This window comes from Elephas maximus, chromosome 2 (assembly GCF_024166365.1).
Source record: "Elephas maximus indicus isolate mEleMax1 chromosome 2, mEleMax1 primary haplotype, whole genome shotgun sequence".
Taxonomy (NCBI): Eukaryota; Metazoa; Chordata; class Mammalia; order Proboscidea; family Elephantidae; genus Elephas; species Elephas maximus.
The window spans coordinates 74682386-74709679 of NC_064820.1; the positions used below are offsets into that span (position 1 = coordinate 74682386).

The 27294-nt window shown below is 36.4% G+C and overlaps 1 protein-coding gene across 2 annotated transcripts; it reads left to right on the plus strand.

The window, feature by feature from the left end:
- The first annotated feature begins 51 nt into the window (after positions 1-51).
- On the plus strand, positions 52-27294 carry CDK7 (cyclin dependent kinase 7). Of its 2 annotated transcripts, none has more exons than XM_049865075.1 (12): positions 52-228; positions 548-607; positions 6246-6279; positions 10110-10177; positions 11129-11197; positions 11925-12035; positions 13175-13293; positions 16084-16183; positions 17833-17919; positions 23949-24098; positions 26415-26562; positions 27137-27294. In XM_049865075.1, the coding sequence occupies exons 1-12, from the start codon at positions 163-165 to the stop codon at positions 27163-27165; spliced, it is 1041 nt and encodes a 346-aa protein (XP_049721032.1). In that variant the 5' UTR covers positions 52-162; the 3' UTR covers positions 27166-27294. The 2 variants fall into 2 exon arrangements, with proteins under 2 accessions (XP_049721032.1, XP_049721033.1); XM_049865076.1 differs by lacking the exon at positions 52-228 and adding an exon at positions 4669-4719 and having other exon boundaries at positions 27137-27290.

Below are 27294 nucleotides of genomic sequence, written 5' to 3' on the forward strand. Positions count from 1 at the left end.
TGGTATCCACTTAGCAGTACCCCGCCCATCCCGGAAGTGGGGCGGGGCTACTACAGTGTGGGAGTCCAGTGAACGGAAGAGGCTGTGGGAGCCTCTGAGGTAGCTTTAAATTCGCTTGGTTTTTGGAGCCTTACGTTTTCGGAGTCAGGCTTCACGCGCCGAATGGCTTTGGACGTGAAGTCGCGAGCAAAGCGTTATGAGAAACTGGACTTTCTCGGAGAGGGACAGGTGAGGGTCTCGTGCTGGGATTGGGAGGGCCCGGAGCGGAGAGCACAGTGCCGCCTCAGACCCTCGCGGATTTTCGCGTGGGACCAGCGGACTGGCCTGGCTGCTTGTTCTCCTTGGTGGAGGCGGCCCAGCCGCGCGTGCTACCCTTCTCTTTACACCCTAGAGGTGACCCCTGAGCAGCCCCCTCCCTTCCGAAGAACAGACGTGGAGTATCCCACCACATTTCTAGCGGCCCTGTGCTTCCCAAAATGTAAAAAAGTAAAAAGGCAATTACAAGAAAACTCCATAAACTCATATGTTATTTCTGTTTTCTGTCTAGTTCGCCACAGTTTACAAGGCCAGAGACAAGAACACCAATCAAATTGTCGCCATTAAAAAAGTGAGTTACACTTTGGGTCATTTCTCTCAAGTCTCTTTGAAAATGTATTATGAGCTGATAGATGACCGTTTTAGTACTCTTGATCTCTGCTAATAAGTTATGTCATTTTCAGAGACGATAGAATTGGGATATTGTTTTCTAAGATAGAACTCTGGGATTGAACCAGTTTGTTGTTCCATTAAATGAAACTGAAGTGAAGAAGAAACTGTACATTATTTTTGCTACATAAACTTTGTTGTTATATAAAGGACAAGTACTGCCCATCTGTTCCGTCTATTTTCTGCTGACAGAGTTACCATGAAAGGCTTTCACTAGCATTAGCAATAATGTGTGTTGCATTATATTTAAATTATTTATATAGCTTTTTTGCTTAACTCACATTGATTTAAGAAACTTAAGCCATATTCAGCATACATTCTGTGACTCAACAGTATAGCCACTCCTTTGTAAAACATCTAAACTCTCCTGATCTTTTCAAACTTCATCTTTTCGATTCTACCCCTGGTTCACTATATTCCACCACACTGACCTTTCTGTCCCTTTAACACATTAAATTCATTCCCCTCCCAGAACGTAGCATGACTGATTCCTTCTTATTTTGGAGTCTCACTCAAATGTCTCCTCCACATAGAGGCCTTCCCTGTCCACTATAGCTAAAACCGGTGTGTCCCTCTCCTTCACAGTCATTCTTTGGCATATTTCCTTGTGTCATCTTCATACCATTTATCAAATTCTAAAATTCTCTTATTTGTGAGTTTATTGTGTTTTCTTCCCCTTACATTATGCGTAGAGCTGTGACTGGCACATTTGTAAAAAACAAAACAAAATATATTGACCAGACTGACTAGTTGTTCTTGATAGGTGCAATCGAGAATAGAGTCAGTTCTAATAGTGACCCTGTAGGACACAGCAGAACCGCCCCCTAGGGTTTCCAGGGAGTGGCTGGTGGATTTGAACTGCCGACCTTTTGGTTAGCAGCTGAGCTCTTGACCACTGCACCACCAGGGCTCTGACTAGCTAGTATGATGTATTCATATTGTTGGCATATTGAGCTATATAGTTGTCTGAAAGTCCTAGTAGCTTGGCGTTTTTTGTTTGCTTGCTTTTAACATAAATTAGGACTTAGAATCTGTTTTTCAGTAATAGACTTTTCTCCTTTGAAGGTGACTTGTAGAATCTTCTTTTATGTTTAACCTTTATTTCAAATAATATATGCCTATAGTTTTAAAAGTCAGTTAATAGAACAGGATTTTAACCTGCCTGACTCCTCTTTACCCAGGTTTTCATTCCTCAGAGCACACACTTTAGACTCACCTGTTTCTTCTGGTGTTACCACCATATCTTTAAGCAATATGTTTATGTATTATTATTTCTTGAACTTTTTTTTTCCCCTTTCAATTTTAGACATTATCTATGCTTCCCACTATGAACATTGAGGATCTAGTGCTTGTGGACCTTCCCCTCCTGTGAGGCAAAGAACTCAGTTTGGCCTTTGTCTTTGGTTCCTGAGAGATAACCCTTGGAATCTCCTGAGTAATCAAGATGATTTTATTATCTAAAACCTCCAGACAACAGTTGAGGATTTGTACAAATGAGTCAAGGGGCTGGCCAGGCCACAAGGACCACCTGGTCAGCTAACCTCAGGGAGGGAGGGAGGGTGGTATGATTTAATCAATTACGCATATTCAGTGAGACCCCAATCATGACTATGCAATGAAGCCAGTAAAGGCCGTGGACATAAAAGTTCCAAGAGCGTCCTGGTTGATGAAAGACATTGATACATGTGGGAGGGTGGCATGTGTTTTGGAACATGGAAGCTTCATGTTGGTAACCCACCCTAGCCTTGCCCTGGGCATCTCTTCTTTATGCTGATCCTGATTTCTGTCTATTTTTGATAACAAATCTGTAATTGTGAGGATAGTAATTTCTGTGAGTTGTTCCAGCAAATTTTCAAACCCAAAGGAGTAATGGGAGCCAGCAGGTGAAAGTGAGGGAGACCAGGAGAGGCCCCTGAGCTTGCGGCTGGCTCCCTGAAGGGGTAGTGGGGAAACCCCTACTTTGTGCCCAGCAAGTCAGAAGTAAGGGTGTGGTGCAGACCCCCAGGCTTTCATCTGGTGTGTGCTTATTTGGCAGCCTAAAGGACAGTGTCCTTTTAAGTTGTGAAATCTATCTAGCTCCAGGTGGCTGGGGTTAGAGAAAGAAGTGCCATATGGGTGGCTGGAATCAGAACTGAACAAGGAAAGTGGGAATTTGTTATATCTTCATAGTTAGTAACAGAATAGTGGTTTTCTGAGATTTCCACAGGACAGTTGCAGTTGGGATGTGAACACTGATTTATCCTTACACCTCTCAACACCCATATATTTCAGTTTCACCCATATACAAATATAGTTTATAGCAATTTTTGGCTAACAATACAAAAATGTGTAATTTAGAAGTCAATTCTCTCCTATGCAACTTTGAGGAAACCCTGGTGGTGTAGTGGTTAGGAACTATGGCTGCAAACCAAAAGGTCAGCAGTTTGAATCCACCAGGTGCTCCTTGGAAACGCTATGGGGCAGTTCTCGTCTGTCCTTTAGGGTTGCTATGAGTTGGAATCGATTCACAGGCAGTGGGTTTAGTTTTTTTTTTTTTGGTTTAGCGAACTCTGAAACTTAAGGTTCATCAATTTGAGGTATACCTTTTTTTCCCCATCCCACATTATGTCCCACATGTGTATTTATTTTACAAAAAAAGGAAATCATTAAATAAGCTCTTCTGAAATCATTCACATATTGTATCTTATCCTTTTAAGTATTATATTGATCTCATTCTTTTAAAAGATCCCATCGAATTTATTTCCATATTTATTTAACCAATTCCCTGTTTATCGTCTGTTAGATCGTTTCTTGTTTTTCAGTGTTTGTCTCAAATATATTGCAGTGTATCTCAGAACAGTAGGTACTATTGTATGCTTTTAAACTTTATATAAAAAAACTTTATATACCTAACGTATATTCCTTTGCAACTTGTTTTTCTGAAGTTCTCCGTATTAATACATGTAGCTCTGGTTAGTTCATGCTCCCTGATTATTAGATTTCATTGTATGATTACAGTAAAACTTTTCTATGTAATCTCTTTTTGACATTTAGGCTTTTTTTTTTTAAATAATTTTTATTGTGCTTTAAGTGAAAGTTTACAAATCAAGTCAGTCTGTCACATAAAAACTTATATACACCTTACTACATAGTTCCAATTACTCTCCCCTCAGTGAGACAGCCCGCGCCCTGCTTCCAGTCTCTCTTTTCGTGACCATTTTTCTTTTTGACATTTAGGCTGTTTTTTCATGTTGTTGCCTAATACAGCCCTGTTATGGACAGTCTTCTGTGAACCATCTTACATACATGTGCGAACCACAACGCCTTATAAAATATGCACAACGTCAGCTTTACCAGATAGTCTCAAATTGCCGTACAGTTCATTTTCCACATTTCCCTATCATTTGTATTGTTAGAACTTTAAAATATTTGTCAATTAGATGAATCAAAAATACTATGCGCTTATTGTTTTAATTAGCATTTCCCTAACTACCAGTGAGGTTGGTCATCTTTTCTTAGGTTTATTGGCTTTTTGGACTTATTCCTACCTGTTTTTCTGTTAGAACGCATAGATTTTTTTCTTGCAGTTGATTTACCGTATGTTTGTGGGGGTTGGGCAGTTGGCAAAAACCATATAACATGCAAGTTATTTACGTGAAGTATGGTATTGGAATTCTTTATATGTTCTGCATGTTGATCATTTTTCAGAAGTATGCATTGCAGGTATTTTCTCTCAGTCTTTATGGTACCTTTTAAGGCACAAAAATTTAAAATTTTAATATAGTTGAATTTATCAGTTTTTTTGCCTTTGTGGGTTTGCTTTTTGTATGCTTCCCTACCTCCAGTTTATAAAGAATTCTTATATTCTAAAAATTTTTAATTTTACTTTTTACCTTTAGGTTTTAATTCTATCAGGAATTAATTTTTCTGTGTTGTGGGTTATGGAGAATTCACTGTTTTTTTTTTTTTTTTTTTTCCATATAGGCAACCAGTTACTCCAACACTATTTATTGATACTCTTTTTTTTTTTTCCTGGTGAGTTGCCATTTTGTCATAACTCAAATTCCAGTATATACTTTGATCTATTTCTGAGCACACTGTCTTGTTCCATCAGTTCGTTTTTTTTTTTCCCCATTTTTGTTCCAATAACAACAGTGTCTTTAATTACATTCCTCTATGATAACTTGAAATCTGGCAAGCCTCACGTGCCTTGTTCTCCTTCCAGACTGTTTTGGATACCCTATGGCCAAGTGGGTAATTTGAAACAATTGGGAAAGATTGAATATGAACTAGATATTAGATGGTACCATGGCATTATTGTTAACTTCGTTGTGTGAAAACGACATTATGGCTATGTATGTTTTATAGATGGTCACTTAAGTATGTAGGAGTGAAAAGACATGAAGTCTGGGATTTGCTTTAAAATATTTTAGCCAAAAAAGGGGGGAAGATGAACAAATAAAGTAAGTGTTGCAAAATATTGGTAATTGTTAAATCTGTGTGATGAAGTATGGGGCTTCATGAAACTAATCTATTTTTTTATTATGTTTGGAAAATGTAATAATTTTAAAAATTGTACAGCCCCTTACTTTTCCATATAAATTTTAGGATCAGTTTGTCACTGTACATGAAAATGCTGTTGAGCTTTAGATTTAGTTGCATTGAATTTAAAGAAAATTATAATGTTTGACATATTTACGATACTGAGCCTTCCTGTCAGTAAACAGGCTATTTTGGTCACTTGCTTTTAAAAAACATGTTTTAATAGAATTTTATAATTTTCTTGTTGGAGAGGTTTGTATATCTCTTATTAGATTTATTTCTAATTGCCTTATTTTTTTTTATACTGTAATAAGTGGCCTACTTTTTAACAAAATGTCCTGTTTGTAGTGTATAGGTGGGAGGTTTTTTTTTTTTTTTAAGATAGAATAGCTGTTTTCTTCCAGAAGTAACTTTTTTTTTTATTACTGATTAGTGACAGTCCATGAGTTGTGAATAAGAATGTTGTTTAGCTGGTGGTCTATTTTGTGTGTGAGTTAACCTTATTAGTATGATTTGTTATGCTTATTCACAGTAACAACAGTTTAACCATTTTCTATATCCATTGCAATGTGTAATTTTTCTTTTTAGAAATTATCCCTATGAGAATATTGGTCACATTGCTAACAATACAACATCTCTTTTGTTTATATGTTACACCTTTCCTCCAGAGTAGGCTTACTTGAAAGGAAAAAAATTTTTTTTTTAATTTTAACCAGTATACTCTTGGGTATTTTGTTTACTGTTAACTTTGTAAAGATAAAGGAGACATTTATTTCTTAATTCCATTATTTGAATGTATAATTCAAATAAGCAGCAAGGAATGGTAGGTACTTGATCCTCTCTTATTATTTTTGCCTTTCTGATTCATAATTCTCACTCCCTTCTTGCCTGTTAATACTAGCTGCACATGAGTTCTACATGTTTTGGCTGTGGCTGAGTTTTTGAAATATTTACATATTATGCATTTAGTCTAAGTAATTTAACACACTTTTAATGTGTTTGCTTTTCCTCCCTACCAGATCAAACTTGGACATAGATCAGAAGCTAAAGATGGTAAGTATTTCATGTAATCTGGCAGAACAGAAAATATTTCCGTTCTCACTGAGAAAATGAACAAAGTATTAATTAGAATTAGCAAGGGTTTTTTCTAGGTAAAGTTACTATAGGGTCTCAGAAGAATAAGGGTAGACTCAAGATAGAGAAAGGATATTTGGTGATTTCTACAGTTTAGATGTTCAGAGGAACATTCAGATCACCTAAGTAAAAGGAACCCAGCAAGATTCTTAGTGACTTGTCTTGCTTTCTGTCTTCATTACTGTTTTAGGCATTACAGGCTATTGTTTCTTTTATTTCTTAGCTTCCAGTTACATGGATAATGCAGAATACACTTTCATGGAAATACATAAAGCCCACTATGAAATAGATAAGAGCATGAGGAAAAAGATTTCTTGATATCCCTTCTTCCAAAACCTTGTTTGCTTGGATGCTAAGTTCTCTTTGACCAAAACCAAGCTCATTGCCATCGGGTCAATTCCAACTCATAGCAACCCTTCAGGACAGAGTCGAACTGCCTCATAGGGTTTCCAAGGCTGTAATCTTTACCGAAGCAGACTGCCACATCTTTCTCCCAGGGACTGCCCAATGGGTTTGAACCACTGACCGTTCGGTTAGCAGCCAAGTCCTATTTAATCATCAAGAAATGGTTCTACCCCAAAAGACTTGAAGGCAGAGACTAAGAAGAGACTTGTATACCAGTGTTCATTGTAGTACTATTCACAATAGCCGAAAGGTGGAAACAACCTAAATGCCCATCAATAGGTGAATGGATAAACAAAATGTGGCACATACATACCATGAAATACTGCTCAGCTGGTAGGAGAAATGAAGTCTTGATACATTCTACAATATGGAGCTGGAAGACATTATGCTGAGTGAAGTAAGGACAAATACTGTATGACTTCACTTATGTAAAAAAACATATATAGAGAACAAAAGTTTATTAGTGGTTACCAGCGTTGAGAGGGAGGGAAAAGAGGAGGGTGTTTAACGGTGATGGAAATATCTTGTTAAGGATAGGGTTGCACAGCTGATTAGTGTAATTGCTGTCAATAAGTTGTGGACCTGTAAAAAGTTGAATTGGCAAAAGTTTTGTGATATATTTACAGCAATGACAGAAAAAAATTGGCTGCTGAGGCTGATTATTTACAACAAAAACCTCATGGGGTTTGGTTTCTTGGTTTGGAAATTTAGGGCCTTGGTTTCGTGGGACATTGCAGTTAATTGGCCTAATAGTTTGTTTAGTGCTTCTGTTCTACCTCCTAGTTTGATGCACAGTGCCTGGGGTCTTAAAAGCTTGCAAGGGGCCATCCAAAGCACAACAGTTGGTCCCTATTCAGCTGGAACAACAGAGGAAGGAGTCAGGAAAAGGAGAATATGGAATGTGTGGCTAATTGGCTCTGTGAACAGCTGCCTTCTTTGTCATGAGACCAGAAGAACTAGATAGTGCCCGGCTACCATTATTGAACATTCCAATCAAAGATTCTATAGAAGAATCCTGATGAAAAGGGAGAAAATACAGAACAGAATTTCAAATTCTCATGGACTTCAGACTTCTTGGAGCCATGAAGTTTGGATGAACCTCTGAAACTATTGCCCTGAGATAATCTTTAAACCTTAAACCAAAATATCCCCTGAAGTCATCTTAAAACCAAACAATAATTTAACTTAACTAGTAAATGCTTTGAGCATGATGTTCTTTAAAGAACTATCTGTATGAGATCATATTAACAATAGCAGCTCAAAAGATTAGATAGAAAACTTAGGGGGCAGTGAATTTATGTTCATGAGGGAGGAACAACTCAGAAAAGGAGGGTGAGAATTGTTAAGACAACTCAAAGAATGTAATCAGTGTCGCTAAATGGTACACACAGAAACTGTTGAATTGGTGTATGTTTTGCTGTGTATATTCTCAACAACAACAAAATAAAATAATTTTAAAAAATAGTTGCAACTCAACAATAAAAAGAACTCAGTTTTAGAATGGACAAAGGACTTGAATAGATATTTCATCAAAGAAGGTACACATACGGCCAATAAGCACATGAAAAGATGTCCAAATGCCTGTAGTCCTTAAAAAAAACCCAAACCCACAGTCGTCAAGTTGATTCCAATTCATAGCAACCCTATAGGACAGAGTAGAACTGCCCCATAGAGTTTCCAAGGAGCACCTGACGGATTTGAACTGCTGACCTCTTGGTTAGCAGCCATAGCACTTAACCACTGCACCACCAGGGATTCCAAAAACCAAACCCACTGCTGTCAAGTGGATTCTGACTGAGAGTAGAACTGCCCCACAGGGTTTCCAAGGTTGTAAATCTTTATGGGAGCAGACTGCTACACCTTTCTCCCGAGAAACAGCTGGTGGGTTCAAACTGCTCACCTTTCAGTTAGTAGCCAAGTGCTTAACCACTGCACCACCAGGGCTACAAGGGAAATGCAAATCAAAACCACAATGAAATGCCACTTCACCCACACTAGCATGGCTGTTATCAGAAAAACAGAAAATAGCAAGTGTTGGCGATGATGTGGAGAAATTGGAACCCTCATACGTTGCTAGTGGGAATGTAAAATGATGAAGCCAATGTGGAAAACAGTTTGGTGGTTTCTCAAACCCAGCAATTCCATCCCTAGGTATATACCCGAAAGAATTGAAAGCAGGAACTTGAACAGATACCTGTACACCAGTGTTTGTAGCAGCATTATTTGCAATAGCCAAAAGGTGGGAGCAACCCAAGTGTCCATCAACAGATGAATGGATAAATAAAATGTGCTAAACAATGAAATATTTTTCAGTGAAATACGTCAGACACAGAAGAACAAAAACTGTTTGATCCCATTAATATGAATGTCCAGAATAGGCAAATGTATAAACCAGAGTTTATTAGTGGTTACCAGGGTAGTGGGAAGGATAAAATGGTGGAGGTGGGCTTATATTGTTTTGAGGGGTACAGAGTTTTTGTTAGGGGTGATGAAAAATTTGGGAACTGACAGCTGTGGTTGTTGTACAACCTGGTGAATGTAATTGGTGTCCCTGAATTATAAACATGTTTGAATGTAAAAATCGTTGAAATATTTTGTTATATATATTTCACCACAATAAAAAAGAAAAATAGTACCTATAAAGAAGACCCATCATCCATGTAACTGCTAGTACCAGATCGTATGTTAATCTTCTGTTCTATCCTTTGTATTCTACCCATCTGTCAGTTAAAATGTTACGATGCTGGAAACTATGCCACCAGTATTTCAGATGCCACCAGGTTCACTCATAGTGGACAGGCTTCGGCAGAGCTTCCAGACCAAGACAGACTAGGAAGAAAAGCCTGGAAATCTACTTCCAAAAATTAGTCAGTTGGTTCACAGCAGAATATTGTCTGGGCAGCATTTGGGTCTATTGTGTATGGGATCACCATGAGTCAGAGCCGACTCAATGACAGCGAATAACAACAATCCTTTGACTGAAAAAGATACCATCTACTAGTTTGCTTTTAGCAGAGAGAATCTGCCCCTAATATTTGTAGAGCAAGAGAACGGAAGCTAATAACGTATCACCTGTATGTTATACTTTTATATGTGTTCTTATTCCAGCAGTCTTCAGATCTCATATGCTACAGATAAAGGAAATACTTTTTTCACCATTTATCGTCGTCCTTATATTAATCTTTTTTTATATTAATCTATTTTAAGATTAAAGCAACATCAAAGAAAAACAGACTTGTTTTTGTCAAAGCAAAAAATTGTCAAAATAACCTTATTTTTCTGTAGACTATTCATTGCTCTATCATCGGATGACTAACCTTTCCCTTGGCTTTGTCTTTATGTAGGTATAAATAGAACAGCCTTAAGAGAGATTAAATTATTACAGGAGCTAAGTCATCCAAATATAATTGGTGTGAGTATAATCTAAATTATTTTTGAGATTTGTGATCCTTTCTTTTTTTTGAATGTGGTGGATTTTGATTGAAGGCTCAGCAAGATGAGGTGTTCTAGGTAGCCTTGCAGAAAAAGCTTAGAAATGTATCAGCCTGAAAGTGTATTTTCTGTCCCAATCATCCTGTCCAAAACCCAGTGCCATCGAGTCGATTCCGACTCATAGCAACCCTATAGACAGGGTAGAACTGCCCGATAGAGTTTCCAAGGAGTGCCTGGCGGATTCAAACTGCCGACCCTTTGGTTAGCAGCCGTAGCACTTAACCACTATGCCACCAGGGTTTCCAATTGTCCTGTAGGCAGTGTCTTTAAAACTATACATTTGATGAACTGTGTCATCGAATATTGACATACAGGGCTAATTGTGTCAAATAATCATTCTGACGCTTAGAGAGCTCTAGCATAGTGGTTAAGAGTGTGAGCCTCCATTCAAAACCCTCTGTGTGAGACCTTGAGCAAGTTCTTTCATCTGTGCCATAGTACCTGCCTCATAGAGTTGTTGTGAAAATAGCTGATTTAATACATGTCAAGTACCTAGAATAGTGCTTTGCATAGTGAATGTATTTGTTCATTGATAGCTGCTGCTGATTAGAGGATTTTCTTAAGCACTGTGCTTGGAAATTTTTCTGAACTAGAGATTGAAGTAAGGTTTTCATTCATTCATTTCTTAGCTGTAACTCCAAAGATTGTTGGAATTAACGATTTTTGAAAGAAGTTTAATATTTTTGTGTCTTAAAGTATTAATTCCTAGAAAAAAGGGACAAATAGCAAATTTAATAAAGTGACAAGCTTTACAAGGAATTATCAACATTCTAAGTGTGTGTTTAGATTTTTAAAAGTTATCTCAGTATAATATTGGCAAGTATGTAACAGAGAAGTATATTTTAATTTTTTTTTTAATTTTGCTCTGCAGCTCCTTGATGCTTTTGGACATAAATCTAACATTAGCCTTGTATTTGATTTTATGGAAACTGATCTAGAGGTAAGATTAAGATTCCTGGAAGAATTGTTTCTTCCAGTTTATCGAAAGAGAACCTAAATGTTCATTTTCTGTTTATGAAAATACAAGTAGTCAAAGGAATACTTAATTTTGTTGAAATCTGGATGTACTCCAAAGGTCAAGAGGCCCTTTTGAATGCTTCATTTTTAATTATTTAGCCATATTCCCAGTATTAAGTACAAGGATTTAGATGTCCTTATCATTTCTGTTTTCTGAATTTCCTTATTGTTATTATTTTTAGAGAAGTGAGTGTTAGTCCTTTGAGAGTTTAGAGCATTCGTCTCCCATATTATCACAGAATAATGTTATCCTTTTGAAAGCGAAGTTGCTTTTTGAGGAATATAAAATCCATTAAAATTGAATTTTAAAATAATTAAGCACCTTGTACATTCTTCTGAGAGAATTCAAGATTCTCTCAGTAGTACATGACTGAAAACACAAATCGGCTTTATAAAAAGGGTGGGAAAAGGGACTCTTTGGAAGGAATTTTTCAGAAAATGAAAAGCCTCAGACTGGGAGAAAACATTTCCAAAACACATCTGGTGAAGAAATTATAGCCAGAATATATAAAGAACCCTCAAAATTCAATAGTACAATAACAACCCAATTTTTAAAAATAAGGAAAAGATTTGAACAAAAATACCATCACAGAAGGCAGATGGAGTTTATTTGGAATAATAAAGTTACTCATCGTATGCCCGTTTTACAGGTTATAATAAAGGATAATAGTCTTGTGCTGACACCATCACACATCAAAGCGTACATGCTGATGACTCTTCAAGGATTAGAATATTTACATCAGCATTGGATTCTACATAGGGTAAGGTTTTAAATATGCCAAGTATGATTACTTTGTTATGTTGTAGTCAAGTTATATGTAGCCAGTTGAGTACATAATGGCCTGAATATGTAAATTGTTAAACATAATAAAGGTATTAAAAAACCAAACCCAAACCTGTTGCCATTGAGTTGATTCCGACTCATAGTGACCCTATGCCGTTTTATCCCACCTTCTTCTGTGTGTTTCCATCAGTTGTTTCACTGGATGGTGCTGTGAGGACTCTAAATATTATATAAAGTTTAGACCTAGAAGGATTGGCTGTCCAATCCTTGTTTTTTTTCTCATAGATGAAGAACTAAGTTGCTAAGTGACCTGATTAAGGTTTTTTTTTTTTTCCAAGGCCAGACAGCTGATAACTAACAAGTGGTAGAACCTAGGTCTTTTGCGTTTAAGTCCAGAGCTCTTTTTGCAATACGTTTGTTATGGGAAAAAATACATGAGTGCCTGGACTAAATTAACAGTGCTAAAACACCTTTAGAAAAATATTTATGGTAGCTCTAAAATTCTATGATGTTAGGAAGTAAAATTTTTGAAATGATTGAATCATTTTTAGGAACACTCGGCTGTTAGAACAAGGCTGATAATTTAGTTAGGTAGGTGTTCTTAGGGACCCTTTTTAAATACCTGAGAACAATCTGTATAGTTAGCAATTCTCAGACCTTAAACTTGGGGTATCTTTTAGGTTATTGCTAGTATGTTTTCAACATAGATTTTGAAGAACATGTTTCTCATCCTTTCTAAATGCAAACATTTTTATTTGCTAAAGTTAATATTTATCATTGTTATTAAAGTAATAGTCGCTACCATTTATTCAGCACTTACTGAGCCAGTCATTATAGTCTTTTTACAGAAAATGTCAAATTTAATCCCCATAACAACTCATGTGAGATAGGTAAACCGAAGCTCACCAACATGACTACCTTGACCCAAGGTCTTGGTATGTAGTAATACCAATCTTAGTTAGTTTTGATGAAATTATTTATCAATAGAAAATGTATATTGATTATTTTTAAATTTTGGGTATTACCCTTTTTTTGTTGTTGCATTTAAAATGTGTTACTATGGGATTCTCTCCCACCCTACTTACTTACTCATTTATTTAAAACTTCATGATACAGGATCTAAAACCAAACAACTTATTGCTAGATGAAAATGGAGTTCTAAAACTGGCAGATTTTGGCCTGGCCAAATCATTTGGGAGCCCCAACAGAGCTTATACACATCAGGTTGTAACCAGGTAAGAATCCCTTAAATAATTGAGAGCTTATAATTATAAAGGATATTAATCACAAATGAGCATCATTTGGCTTCTCTGAAATATCTCAGGAATAAATAAAAAATAAAAAAAAGAGCTCTATAAATTACATCCCTTTCAAACAGAGTTGAATTAACTCAGTCCTCAGACATTTACCTAGGAACTTTGGAAGTAATTTGTAGTTATACATTTTAGTTAGGTGGGCTGGAACTTCGGTGACTGTTCTGCCTAATCACCTGATTTGTTGGGCCTGTGTTTATTATATTGGTCATTTCTAATCTTATATTCTTCAATGTGAATGGAAATTCTTTATAAACTTTGGCATGGTAAGATGTGGTAAGGTAAGATTGTTTGATATCACAGCAACTTGTTTGCCCTCCAGGTCCATTTTATGTCATTTTTATTTTACTGCCATTTTTATATCTACACATTTTAATAAGTTGAAGAAAACAATGCATTGATTTTTGAATTTTTCATATTAATAGCAATTATAACTTCTTGTATTTTTGATGTATGAAAACTCAAAATCAGATACCTAGGGACAATAGATTTTATAATTCTTCTAAGGATGGAGTGTGTTGATGTCTAAGACTCTTTTAAGGGCCTGAGAAGATCTATACATTTTCTATTCTTTTAGTTTGTCACCTTCTTCCAAATAGATTTCATTGGGTGGCACACTTCAGCCCTGTGTGAGAAGTTGGGGATGTGAGGAGTAGCTCATGTAAAGATTGGGAAGATTAAGGTCATCATTCAGGAATTCTTAGAAACAGGGACCTACGTACATACAAGAACATTGTATACTAATGCTTTCTCATCTGTCAATGTCTTATATTTTCTCTTCCTGCAAGTTAAATGCTTCTGATAGGTCAAGTTGAGGACTGAGAATTGAAAAATTGGATTTAGAAAGATAGACATTGAAAATCTTGACAAGAAGAGCTGTTTTGGTGATGGGGATGAAAATTTGATTGAAAAGGGCTTAAGAAAGGACAGGAGAAGAGGAATTGGAGTTAGTAAGAACAGATGACTATTTGGAAGCATTTAACTACATAGGGGACTAACCAGAGAATGAGGAGGTAGCTGTTAGGGGATGTAGGATCCAGAGAAGTTTTTATGTTTGTTGATTTTTAAAGCTGGAGAAATAATGATATGTTTGTATGTGGATGGGAAAAGTCTAGTGGAGAACGAGAGAACGAAGAGTTGATGATGTAGGAAAAAGAGGAGAGAATTGCAGGAGGATTATCCTTGAAAATAGGCAAGAGGCCGTGATATCTAGTGCCCAAGTTGTGAGGGTTTGGCTTTAAATAAAAGTGCAGCTAGTACATACATAGTTACAGATTGGAAAACATATTGTGTGAGTGCAAATGACTGTAGGTGAGTACATGTCATGGGTAGGCATCTGTAGAAATTCTTTCCTCATTACTTGCATTTTCTCAGTAAAGTAGGAAGCAGACAACTTAAAAGATGGTCAGCTGACACTATTACAAGAACTCAAGAAATGGTTTAAACACAGAAGAAAACAGTCTTTGATGGCTAATTAAATAGTAGACAAGAATTATTTTAGGTGAAGGGAAAGACAAGACACAATACAGGGAAATTCAGCACAACTGGGCTAATCCAAAAGCTAAGAAGTTTCCTCAATACAACCAAACGTTTCAAGGGACAGAGCAGCAGCAGTGGGGGCCTGGGGACCATGGTTTCAGGGGACAGCTAGGTCAGTTGGCATAACAAAATGTATTAAGAATATGCTCTACATCCCACTTTGGTAAGTGGCATCTGGGGTCTTAAAAGCTAGCAAGCAGCCATCTAAGATGCATCAACTGGTCTCAACCCAACTGGAGCAAAGAATGAAGAACACCAAAGACATAAGGAAAATATGAGCCCCAGAGACAGAAAGGGCTACATAAACCAGAGACTCCATCAGCCTGAGACCAGAAGAACTAGATGGTGCCCAGCTACCACCATTAACTACCCTGACAGGGAACACAACAGAGAATCCCTGATGGAGCAGGAGAAAAGCAGGATGCAGACCTCAAATTCTAGTAGAAAGACCAGACTTAATGGTCTGACTAAGACTGGAGGGACCCTAGAGTTCATGGCACCTGGACTCTCTGTTAGCACAAAACTAAAACTATTCCCAAAGCCAACTGTTCAAAGATTAGACTGGACTGTATGGCATAAAATGATACTGGTGAAATTGTGCTTCTTAGCTCAAGTAGACACATGAGACTATGTGGGCAGCGCCTGTCTAGAGGTGAGATGAGAAGGCAGAGGGGGATAGGAGCTGGTTGAGTGGACACGGGAAATAAAGGGTGGAGAGAAGGAGGGTGTTGTCACATTGTAGGGAGAGCAGCTAGGGTCACATAACAATGTGTGTATAAGTTTTTGTGTGAGAAACTGACTTGAATTTTAAACTTTCACTTAAAGCACAAAAAAAAAAAAAGATGGTCAGCTGAGAGGAAGGGTGAGTGAAGAAGTGTTGAGGGTATCAGGGGAGAGAAGAATGTATTAATTATTTAGGAGAGTGGGAGAGTGAATGAACTAAAACTGTGTAATGTGTTTTCCTGGTGGCAGTAAGGACCTACTTGGTTTAATAGCCCACTTTTCTTGAGAAAACTCAAGATTAATATTAACTTTTTAAAGTATATATCCATAAAAGTTTTTTTTATCCATAAAAGTAGATTTCATCAGAGCAATGATATTTTATTAAGGAGTTTAAGAAATTCTTAAATAATTCTGTTCTGAAGTGACAGTGTCGTTGGTGTTGTTTTTCAGGTGGTATCGGGCCCCTGAGTTACTCTTTGGAGCTAGGATGTATGGTGTGGGTGTGGACATGTGGGCTGTTGGCTGTATATTAGCAGAGTTGCTTCTAAGGGTAAGTCCTGAACTAACGGACACACTTCAGTATTGTTATAAGTATTTGTTCTTAAAATTTGTGTAAGAACTCTTTTCCCACTACCTTTGTTCTCTTTAGGATTAATTGGATTCTTTTTCCTAAAAATAATAAGTTTTCAATCATATGTTTAGTCACAATTATGTATTGGTGAAATTCTGTTCTCCTTTACACTTCTAAGAGGTTATAGAACAAAGGGGGAAAAAATAAGCACAAGCTGTTCCTCTTATAACATCTGTGTTTGCAGCAATGTGTTGTGGATGTTACTTGAGTAGTGTACCCTTATATTAACTAAATCTGAATGGTCCACTAGCCCATATTCCATATTTGACTGAAATGGAGTTTAGTAAGCCTATTAGCTAAGAATGGGGTTGTAAAAGAGCTGCCATTTGAGCTTATAGATAACTATACATATTGTTCAACTTCACCATTCAAATTACTGAATGAAAATTAGAAATAATTATTCAGCCTTAGGGGTGAAAATACTCTCTCTTGAGTTACACACCGGACCTGGTTCCTGATCAGAAACGACAGGGGGCTCCTTAGTCAATAAGCATTGATCCGCAATGCAGTGAAGACATATTTTCAAATAAAGCAGATAATTGCATCTTTTTTGTTGTTGTTCATAATAAACCCAAAGTGGAAACAACCCAAATATCTGTAAACAGTAGTATATAGAAGCAAGTTGTGGCATATTCATACAATGGATAATAAAAAAAAGAACGAACTGGAACAAAGTAAGAAAATCACATGATCATTTCAGTCAGTGCAGAAAATATTTGACAAATCAACACCATTTCATGATAAGAACACTCAACAAGATAGGAGTAGAAGGAAATTCCTCAGTATAGTAAAGGGCATTTATGGAAAATCCCGCAGCTAACATCATACCCAGTGCAGAGGGACTGAGAGCTTTCTCATTAAGGTCAGGAACAACACAGGGATGCCCACTTTCATAACTGCTAGTCAACATTGTTGTGGAAATCCTAGCCAGAGCAATTAGTCCTTAAAAAAAAAAATCGAAATCAGGAAGGAAGAAGTAAAACTATCCCTTTTTGCAGGTGACATGATCCTATACGTAGAAAACCCCAAAGAATCCACAAGAAAACTATTAGAACTAATAAATGAATTTAGCATGATGGCAGGATGTAAGGCCAACACACAAAGATCAGTCAAGCTTCTGTACAACAACAATGAGCAAGTAGAAAAGGAAATTAAGGAAATACTACATTTACACTAGCACCAGGGATGGGAGAGAGTTTTTGCTTAGGGACATTGAGTTTATGTTAATGGTGGTGGAATAATTTGGAGAAGGTAGTGATAGTGGTTGCACAACTGAAGAGTGTTATGATTGTCACTGAATTACACGTGTAGAAATTGTTGAATTGGCAGCTGTTTTGTTGTATATATTTTGACCACAATAAAAAACTTTGTGGAGTGAGTAAAATGTGGAGTTAAGTGCTGTTTACTTGGTTAGCAATGGGAGGAGCTTATGCCACATCTGTTACTCCTCAGACTAAATTTTTAATATTTGCTGCAGATTTTTGGTTTTTCTTACTAGATTTATAGTATTATTTGTATAAAAATTATCACAAACCGCCTTGAAATGTGTGCCTATTGCTTTCTTTCAGGTTCCTTTTTTGCCAGGAGATTCAGACCTTGATCAGCTAACGAGAATATTTGAAACTTTGGGCACACCAACAGAGCAACAGTGGCCTGTAAGTCTTCATGCAGTTCCTTTGAGATTTTAGTTAGGACCCTGTGAAGTTATTTATCATATGCTTTATTAGTGCTGTCAGTTGAGTATTACTTAAGAAAATTTCTTTGTCAGTTGTCTTAATTTACCAGTAGTACACACTTACTGCAAATTTTTAAATGCTACAAAAGGACACAAGGTAAAAAGTTAAATTTATTACATGCCATCCAACCTCATGTGCATACATGTAGCCCAGTAATAACCATCCCGGGGTGACCATATTCACAGTTTGGTGTAAAGCCGTGCTAATTTACCTGTGAATGTACTCACACAAACACATAGACATATAGGGTTGCATTTTCTTTGTTACGTTCTTCTACAAAAAGGGAATTACACCATATTTCCCTCTTTTTTTATTACTTAATATGTAACTGTCATGCACCATTGAACTTCTCCTTAATAGTTGCATAATACTCCATTTTATGTGTATTTTATTTAGTCAGTCTCTTCTGGGTGGATTTAGGTATATTTACAATATTTACGGTGTTCACTAACACAATTAAGATGTTTTCAGTGTTATGATTATTTTAATTCATTACATTGTATTCAGAAAAGAAATATGAAATATGTGATAAAATTGGCAGCATGTGAGGTTGCTAAAGTTTATGTATTATAATTCAGTAGAATTTTCTCACCTGTTCATTCTTAAAATTGTATATCTTTTTATTTTCCTTCCTGTTAGACCTCTTCTCCTGGGGAGTGAATGAATGCATACATGCATCCATACATGCAAATATACATATCAAGAAAAGCCTAAACCCATTGTCGGTGAGTTGATTCCAACTCATAGCGACCCTACAGTACAGAATAGAACTGCCCCATAGGGTTTCCAAGGAGCAGTTGACTGGTGGGTTTGAACTGCCGACCTTTTGGTTAGCAGCTGAGCTCTTAACCACCGAGCCACCAGGGCTCTGCATATATACGTACATACCAAAAAAGAGAAATTTTAATCAGGCTGTTTACCTTCAGGATAATAGCTGTTATTTATTGAGCACTTTCTATATGCTGTTCGTGGTAGGCTTTTCATATGTATTCTTTTATTTAATCCTCCCAACAACCCTATTAAGTAGGTACTGTTATTATCCCCATTTTACAGATGAGACAACTGAGGCTTTGGAAAGTTTTAGTAGCTTACTCAAGGCCACACAGTAAGTGTCAGAAGTAGGACCGGAACCTGAGTATCCCTGACTCCGGACCCATGTTCATAATCTTTATTCTATATTGTCCCTTTGACATGATTTTCTAAGTAACGGTTGTTTACCAATGAATTCTTTCAATTTTTAAATTAAACTTTTTATTTTGAGATAATTATAAATGCACATGCACTCGTAAGAAATAATACAGAGAGATTATTTCTTATATTCGGCATTTCTCAAGCTGAGAGAACTGAAGGAAAAACTCAAGTCTCTCAAGTTGCAATACTGAAGGATCTTATGGGCCAAATACTGAACAACGCAGGAAGCATCAAAAGACGATGGAATGAATACAGAGTCGCTGGACCAAAAGGAATTGGTTGACATTCAGCTGTTTCAGGAGGTGGTGTATGATCAAGAACTGATTATATTGAAGGTGTGCTAAAGGCATTAGTGAAAAACAAGGCTCCAGGAATTGATGGAATACCAGTTAATATATTCCAACAAGTGAATGCAATGCAAAAGCGCTCACTCTTCTATGCCAAGAAACTTGGAAGACAGCTACCTGGCCAACCAGCTGGAAGAGATCCATGTTTGTCCCCATTCCAAAGAAAGATGGTGCAACAGAATGCAGAAATTATCAAATAATATCACTAATATCACATATAAGTAAAGTTTTGCTGAAGATAATTCAAAAATGATTGCAGCAGTACATCCACAGGGAACTGCTGCAAATTCAAGCCAGATTCAGAAGAGAACATGGAACGAGAGATATCATTGCTGATGTCAGATGAATCTTGGCTGAAAGCAGAGAATACTGGAAAGATGTTTACCTGTGTTTTAATGACTGCAAAGGCATTTGACTGTGTAGATCATAACAAATTATGAATACCATTATGAAGAATGGAAATTCCAGAACACTTAATTGTGCTCATGTGAACCTGTACAGAGACCGAGAGGCAGTCCTTTGAACAGAACAGGGATGCTGCGTGTTTTAAAATCAGGAAAGGTGTGCGTCGAAGGTGTATCCTTTCACCATACCTATTCAGTCTGCTTGCTGAGCAAATAGTCCAAGAAGCTGGACTATGTGTAGAAGAACATGGCATCAGGACTGGAGGAAGATTCATCAACAACCTGTGATAGGCAGATGACACAGCCTTGCTTGCTGAATGTGAAGAGGACTTGAAGCACTTATGAAGATCAAAGACCACAGCCTTCAGTATGGATTACACCTCAACATAAGAAAAACAAAAATCTTCACAGCTGGACCAGTAAGTAACATCATGATAAACAGAGAAAACATATTGAAGTTGTCAAGTATTTCATTTTACTTGGATCCATGATCAACACCCATGGAAGTAGTAGTCAAGAAATCAAACGACGTATTGCATTGGGCAAATCTACTGCAAAAGACCTCTTTAAAGTGTTAAAAAGTGAAGATGTCACTTTGAGGGCTAAGGTGCACCTGACCCCAAGCCATGATATTTTCAGTCGCCTCATGTGTGTGAAAGCTGGACAATGAATAAGGAAGACTGAAGAAGAATTGGCACCTTTAAATTACGGTGTAGGTGAAGAATATTGAATGTACTATGGACTGTCAGAAGAACGAACTAATCTTGGAAGAAGTGCAGCCAGAATGCTCTTCAGAGAGGAAGATGAGGAGACTTCTTACATACTTTAGACATGTCATCAGAAGGGACCAGTCCCTGGAGGAGGACATCATGCTTGGTAAAGTAGAGGGTCGGCAAAAAGAGGAAGACTTTTAACAAGATAGCCGGACATAGTGACTGCAACAGTGAGCTCAAACACAGCAACAGTTGTGAGGATGGCACAGGACCAGGCAGTGTTTTGTCCTGTTGTACATAGGCTTGCTATGAGTTGGAACCTAACCTAACCTAACCTAACAGCAACAACATTCTATGTACCTTTTACCCAGCTTCCCCTAATGGTAACATCTTGCAAAACTAGCACAATATCACTGTCAGGTTATTAACATTAACATAGTCAAGATGCAGAACATTTCCATTACCACAAGAACCCTTATGTTGCCCTTTTATAGCCATACCTACTTTTCTCCAACCCTTAAGCCCCCCCCCCGCCTTCACCCCTGGCAGCCACTAATGTGTTCTCCATTTCTGTGTTGTCATTTTCCAGAATGTTAAATAAATGGAATCATACAATATGTAACCTGTTGGGATTAACTTTTTTCACTCAGCATAATTTTTTGAAGGTTCATCCAGGTTTTTGTATGTCTTTATAATCCATTTCTTCTTATTGCAGAGTGTGGGCATACCACACTTTGTTTACCCATCGAAGGACATCTGGGTTGTTTCCAAATTTTGGCTATTACAAATAAAGCCGCGGTGAACATTCACGTACAGTTTTTGTGTGCACATAAGTCTTCACTTCTCCAGGATAAATGCCCAGGGGTGCTGTTTCTTGGGCATATGGTAGTTACATGTTCAGTTTTTTAAGAAAATGTCAAGCTGTTCCCCAGAATAGCTGTGCCATTTTATACTTCCACCAGCAATATGAGGGCTTCAGCGTCTCACATCCTAGTCTAGTGTTTTCATTATTTGTTTTAGCCATTCTAATGGTTGTGCAGAGATGTCTCATTGTGCTTTTAATTTCCCTAATGGCTTATGGTTTTGAGTATCTTTTCTATGTGCTTTTTTTTTTTTTTGCCATCTGTATATCCTCTTTAAAATGTCTCATGTCTTTTGCCATTTTCTGGCTGGATTTTTCTTTCCACTGTAGAGTATTGAGAGTTCTTAATATATTCTAGGTACTAGTCCTTTGTCATATATGTGGTTTGCAAATATTTTCCCTCACACTGTAGCTTGTCTTCATTCTCTTAAAACATGGTCTTTCCAGAGCGAAAGTTTATTTTAATTAGCTTTATTCTATCAGTTCTTTTTTATTAATTGTGCTTTTGTTGTCAAATCAAAGAACTCTGTGCCCAGCCCACAGATTTTCCTGACTTTCTCCTGTTTTTTTCTAAAGTTTTATCATTTTATGTTTCACACTTAAGTCTGTGATTCATTTTGAGTTAATTTTTGTATAAGGTGTGAGATAGGCCATAGTTCTTTTTTTTTTTTGCCTGTGTGTCTAATTGCTCCAGCATCATTTGTTGAAAAGGCTCTCTCTTCACTAAATTGCTCTTGCACCTTTGTCAAAAATGAGTTGGTGTATTTATGTGGATCTATTTCTGGGTTCTGTATTCTGTTTCATTAGTGTATCTATTCCTCTGCCAATACCACACTGTCTTATTTAAAGTAGATCTTTATTAAGTCTTGAAATCAGGTAGAATGATTCCTCAAACTTTACGGTTCTTTTTCAAGATCACTTTGGCTGTTCTAGTGACTTTGCTTTTCCATATAAATTTGAAAATAATCTGTATCTTAAAAAAAAAATCTTGCCAGGATTTTGATTGAATCGCCTTAAACCTGTGTATTAATTCAAAGAGAATTGACATATTTACTATGTTAAAACTCTAATTCATGAACGTGGCATGTCTCGCCATTTATTTCGATCTTTGGTTTCTTTCATCATCATTGTGTAGCTTTCAGTATGAGTCCTGCACATGCTTTGTTAGATTTTCACCTATTTCATTTTTTGTTTTTGAGTGTTTGTAAGTAGTATTGTATTTTTAAGTTTGATGTCCATCTGTTCATTGCTAGTATATCGAAATAAAATTTGTTTTTGTACGCTTAATTCCTGCAACCTTACTGTATTTACTAGTTCCAGGAGTTTTTAAATAGGTTTTTTGGAATTTTCTATATAGATAATGATGTCATCTGTAGATAGGGAGAGTTTTGTTCCTTTATTTGTAATCTGTATGCCTTTTATTTCCTTTTCTTGCCTCACTGTATTGGCTAGAACTTCGAGCACTGTGTTGAGTAAGGGTGGTGAGAGCAGGCATCCGTGCCTTATTCCTCATTTTAGGAGAAATGCATTCAGTCTTTCACCTTTAAATATAATGTTAGCTGTTGAGTTTTTGTACGTGCTTTTTACAATTTTAAGAAATTCCCTGGGACTTTTTATAATGAATGGATGGATGTTTAATTTTCTCAAATGCTTTTTTCTGTGTTGATTGATATGATGATGTATTTTTCTTATTTAGCCTATTAATGTGGTAGATTACATTGATGTTTGAATATTTAATCATCCTTGCACCCTTGATGGAATGCCATGCAACTGTAAAAAAGAATGAATAAGCTCTTTATGTACTACTGTGGGCTAATCTTGAGAATGTTAAGTGAACAGTATGTGTGTACAGTATGCTATCATTTACATTAAAAATATATGCATATAATTGTATACGCAAAGAATCTCTCTTAAATAATACACAAAAAACAGGAAACATCACCTCTAGAGGGGAATCTGAGCTACCTGGGGGACAGAAGGGAGAAGAGCTTCACTGTATGCTCATATTTGTATTTTTTAATTTTGCATTACTATCATGTATTAGTATTACCAACAGAAAATAATGGAGCCCTGGTGGCACAGTGGTTAGGAGCTCACCTGCTAACCAAAAAGGTCGGCAGATTCAATCTACCAGCCGCTCATTAGAAAACCTACAGGGCAATTCTACTCTGTTCTGTAGGGTCACTGTGAGTCAGAATCGACTCAACAGCAACAGTTTTGGTTTTGAGAATAATAAATTATAACAAATAAAATTAAAAACAGATAATTAACATATATCTCCCAATGAAGAATTATATACAAATGTGTTCTCCTTAAAGGTTTTTTATGCATAGCTTTTTTTCCTTCCTTTTTATCACTGATGTCTGTAGTATTATGGAAATGGCATTTTTAATCCCTTATTTACGTTTGAATTATAAAAATATTTTCACAGGACATGTGTAGTCTTCCAGATTATGTGACATTTAAGAGCTTCCCTGGAATCCCATTACAGCACATCTTCATTGCGGCAGGTGACGACTTGCTAGACCTCATACAAGGCTTATTCCTGTTTAATCCGTGTACTCGAATTACAGCCACACAGGTATTCTAGTATATCTTCCTTATATTAGAAGATATGAGGATAATCTTAATTAGAGCGTTGGTAAAATACAAATTTCATAGAGTTTTTTAGCATTCTGATAAGTACATGAAAGATGCGTTTTGTTGTTTTGAGAAATAACAAACTTTGTCTTTTCCCCAAGTTACAAGCTACTATTCAGACTGGAATTCAATTACATCATGTTCACATAGCTACAGGAGAGTTTACACTTACTTAGGAATGTATAAGTATGTATCTGTTTCATAATTCATGGACTTTTAAATAGTACCTCAGGGGGAAAAAAACCAAGGCTTTTGTATTCCTTAAGAAACTAGTATGTTTCAGTTGAGCCCTTATGTATTAATTTAAATCTTGTGGCAAGTTTAATCAAAGTTTTTTTCTCTCCTAAAATGAAATCTAGATAATGCGTACTGGTCATTGTCCCAGTCACAAAGTGGTAATGGGGAGGAAATGGTATAGTCAGATACAGTTGTGTGCTTACAAGAGAATGAAAGATGCTTTTTTAATTGTGATAAAAATATATACAGACTATATACACAAAACTTTAGCTGTTTCAACGTGTTTTACATTTACAGTTCAGTGACATTAATTACTTTCATCATGTACAACCATTACCACTATCCATTTCCAGATAGTTTCATCTTCCTTAATTAAAAATACTCTAGAAAAAAACCCTGAACCTGACAATTGTTTAGGGAAATAAGAATCAAACTTAAGAAAAATTTGGAAGACCAAGAATACCTGCTCTTAAATAAAAGAGGGAACAGTGTTATCCAATACAGAAATAGAAGACCTATAGATTTGAAAAAGCATTTTCTTTGTCTTAAAAACAAACACACAAACAAAAAAGGGCTGACTCAACGAACCTTTAGAATTGGGGCAGAGCAGTACAAAAATTTAACAGTACAATGATTTGACCTCATGAAGGCAGATACTAATTAAAATGAAATGTCATGAATCTCCGTATCTAACAAAATGTATTTATGCACAATATATCAATGGCACAAAGTGGATTTTCCCCCCTTAGGTTTGTTACAGACTACCAAATCATTATTTAATGCATTTACCCATTTGTGTAGATAAGCCTTTTTTTAGCAGCACATACTATGTAAGTACTTACACACTGGATATTTGTACCATTAGAATTTTTCTTCCAGATTCTAACAAATAACTTACTGTTGCCTTTTCACCCATACTTTTATACATATTATTTCCATCATTGAAAACTTAAGGCCTGTCATATTATCTAGACAGTTGTTCCTATTAATAATACAGCTCAAAACACAGAAAGTGCTAGCTACTGTATAACAGTAACCCACTTGGGCTGTATTTTAATAGATCAGGTTGTTTTGGTAGATTGAATTTTTTTTAATGAGTTTAGCTCATGGATGTCAGTCTTAAAGTTGGAATGAGATGCTCTTCCTTTTTCAGATGTTTGTGTAGCCCAGAATTAGCTTAACTTACCTATGGAACTACTATGATATGCAAGTAAGACATTAGAAATGCAGTTCTTTTGAAGTAAGGAACCTCTGCATCATTACTGCAAAGAATATCATGTTGGGGTAGGGGGTTGCTTGAAAAGTTATGGACTTCTTTTTCTTCCTAAAGGGATTTTCCTAAAAAAAAAAATTATTGTGGCTATTGGACAGTATCATGCTGGTGATGTAAATAGACAAGTATGAATTTGACAAACTTGTCGTTTAGGTTAAAAATATTCTTATTGGAATTCTGGGCCTAAGTAAAGAAAATATAGGTTATATAACATTGAACAGATAGTTAATAGAAATGGGCAAGGACTTCCAAGTAAAATTTCTGTCATTTTACAGTGGATTGTTGAATTGTAATCCATTGGTTCCAACCTGCTGCATCTTTTTAAAAGCCTTTTATTTAAGAATTCATGTTTACATGATTTGGAATTTGAATATACAGATGTTGTGACAAACTAGTAAGTTACTTTTAAGCAAGTTTCTCTCCCTGAGTTTTGAACTATATAGCTCTTGATATGTAGAGCTGAAATACATAATATTTTACTAAGGATAGTTCATAATTAGTATGTGCTGTTTAGTTATGGAAAACTTAGAAAGACATCTCTTTTTCTTGTAGTAATGGCTTATCAGCCTAGATGTTTATTTATACTAATCTGCATACCCAAATACTTGAAATTAATTTTGTTTTGAGGTTGGAATATTTGTATAGTGCTTTTAATGCTACCAGGAGTGTTGGAGGTCAGATTTTCCTATCCACAAGTCAGGTACTCACTGAAAACTTTACCTTACTTGTTTTCTTTTCTTTTAAAAGGCATTAAAAACTAAGTATTTTAGTAATCGGCCAGCCCCTACACCTGGGTGTCAGCTGCCAAGGCCAAACTGTCCAGTGGAAACTTTAAAAGAGCAACCAAACCCATCTGTGGCAACAAAACGGAAAAGAACCGAGGCTTTGGAACAAGGTAAAACTCCTATGTTGTAAGAAATGAAATGAATTCAGAAACTCCAGATAGCTAACATACAACTTATAACTGAAGGGCAGCTAAGAAAATTAGATAGTGAGTTATTCATTCTTTTTAAATTTAAATTGTATAAAGTAGATAGAACATACTGTTTTAACTGTATTTGCTTCCAACAAGAATATATATCACGCTTTTTAAAAGAACATAGGCACTTTCAATGAGAAATCCCTGGTGGCGTCGTAGTTAAGAGCTATGACTGCTAACCAAAAGGTCGGCAGTTCGAATCCATCAGGTGCTCCTTGGACACCCTATGGGGCAGTTCTGCTCTGTCCTATAGGGTCACTATGAGTTGGAATCGATTCGGTGGCAACGGGTTTGGTTAAGGGTCATGAGAACTATCAATGTGTACCCTGTTCCCTTCATAAATTCCTACTGGTACACTATATGCTTAATCTTTAACAAGTGCTGCTGGAAAAGTAACAGGTACAATAAATGTGATTGGAATGCGGTGACTGGGTTAAAATTGCTATAAGATTAAAAGTGAACAACTTTTTTTTTTTTTTTTACTTCCTAGGAGGATTACCCAAGAAACTAATTTTTTAATTACAGGGAACACTGGACAGTATTTCACTGCTGAAGGAGACAGTGAGAAAGGCAAATGATGGAAAAATAGTAAATATTAAGCAAATGCTGTAGAACTGAATTTGTAAATATTCTATACATGTAAAATAT

Excerpts from the sequence above, each read along its gene's own strand:
- CDK7 (XM_049865075.1), top strand. The coding sequence starts at position 163 with ATGGCTTTGGACGTGAAGTCGCGAGCAAAGCGTTATGAGAAACTGGAC. Across the intron at positions 10,178-11,128 it reads GTCATCCAAATATAATTGGT|CTCCTTGATGCTTTTGGACA; the intron begins GTGAGTATAATC and ends TTTGCTCTGCAG. Across the intron at positions 24,099-26,414 it reads CTCGAATTACAGCCACACAG|GCATTAAAAACTAAGTATTT; the intron begins GTATTCTAGTAT and ends TTCTTTTAAAAG.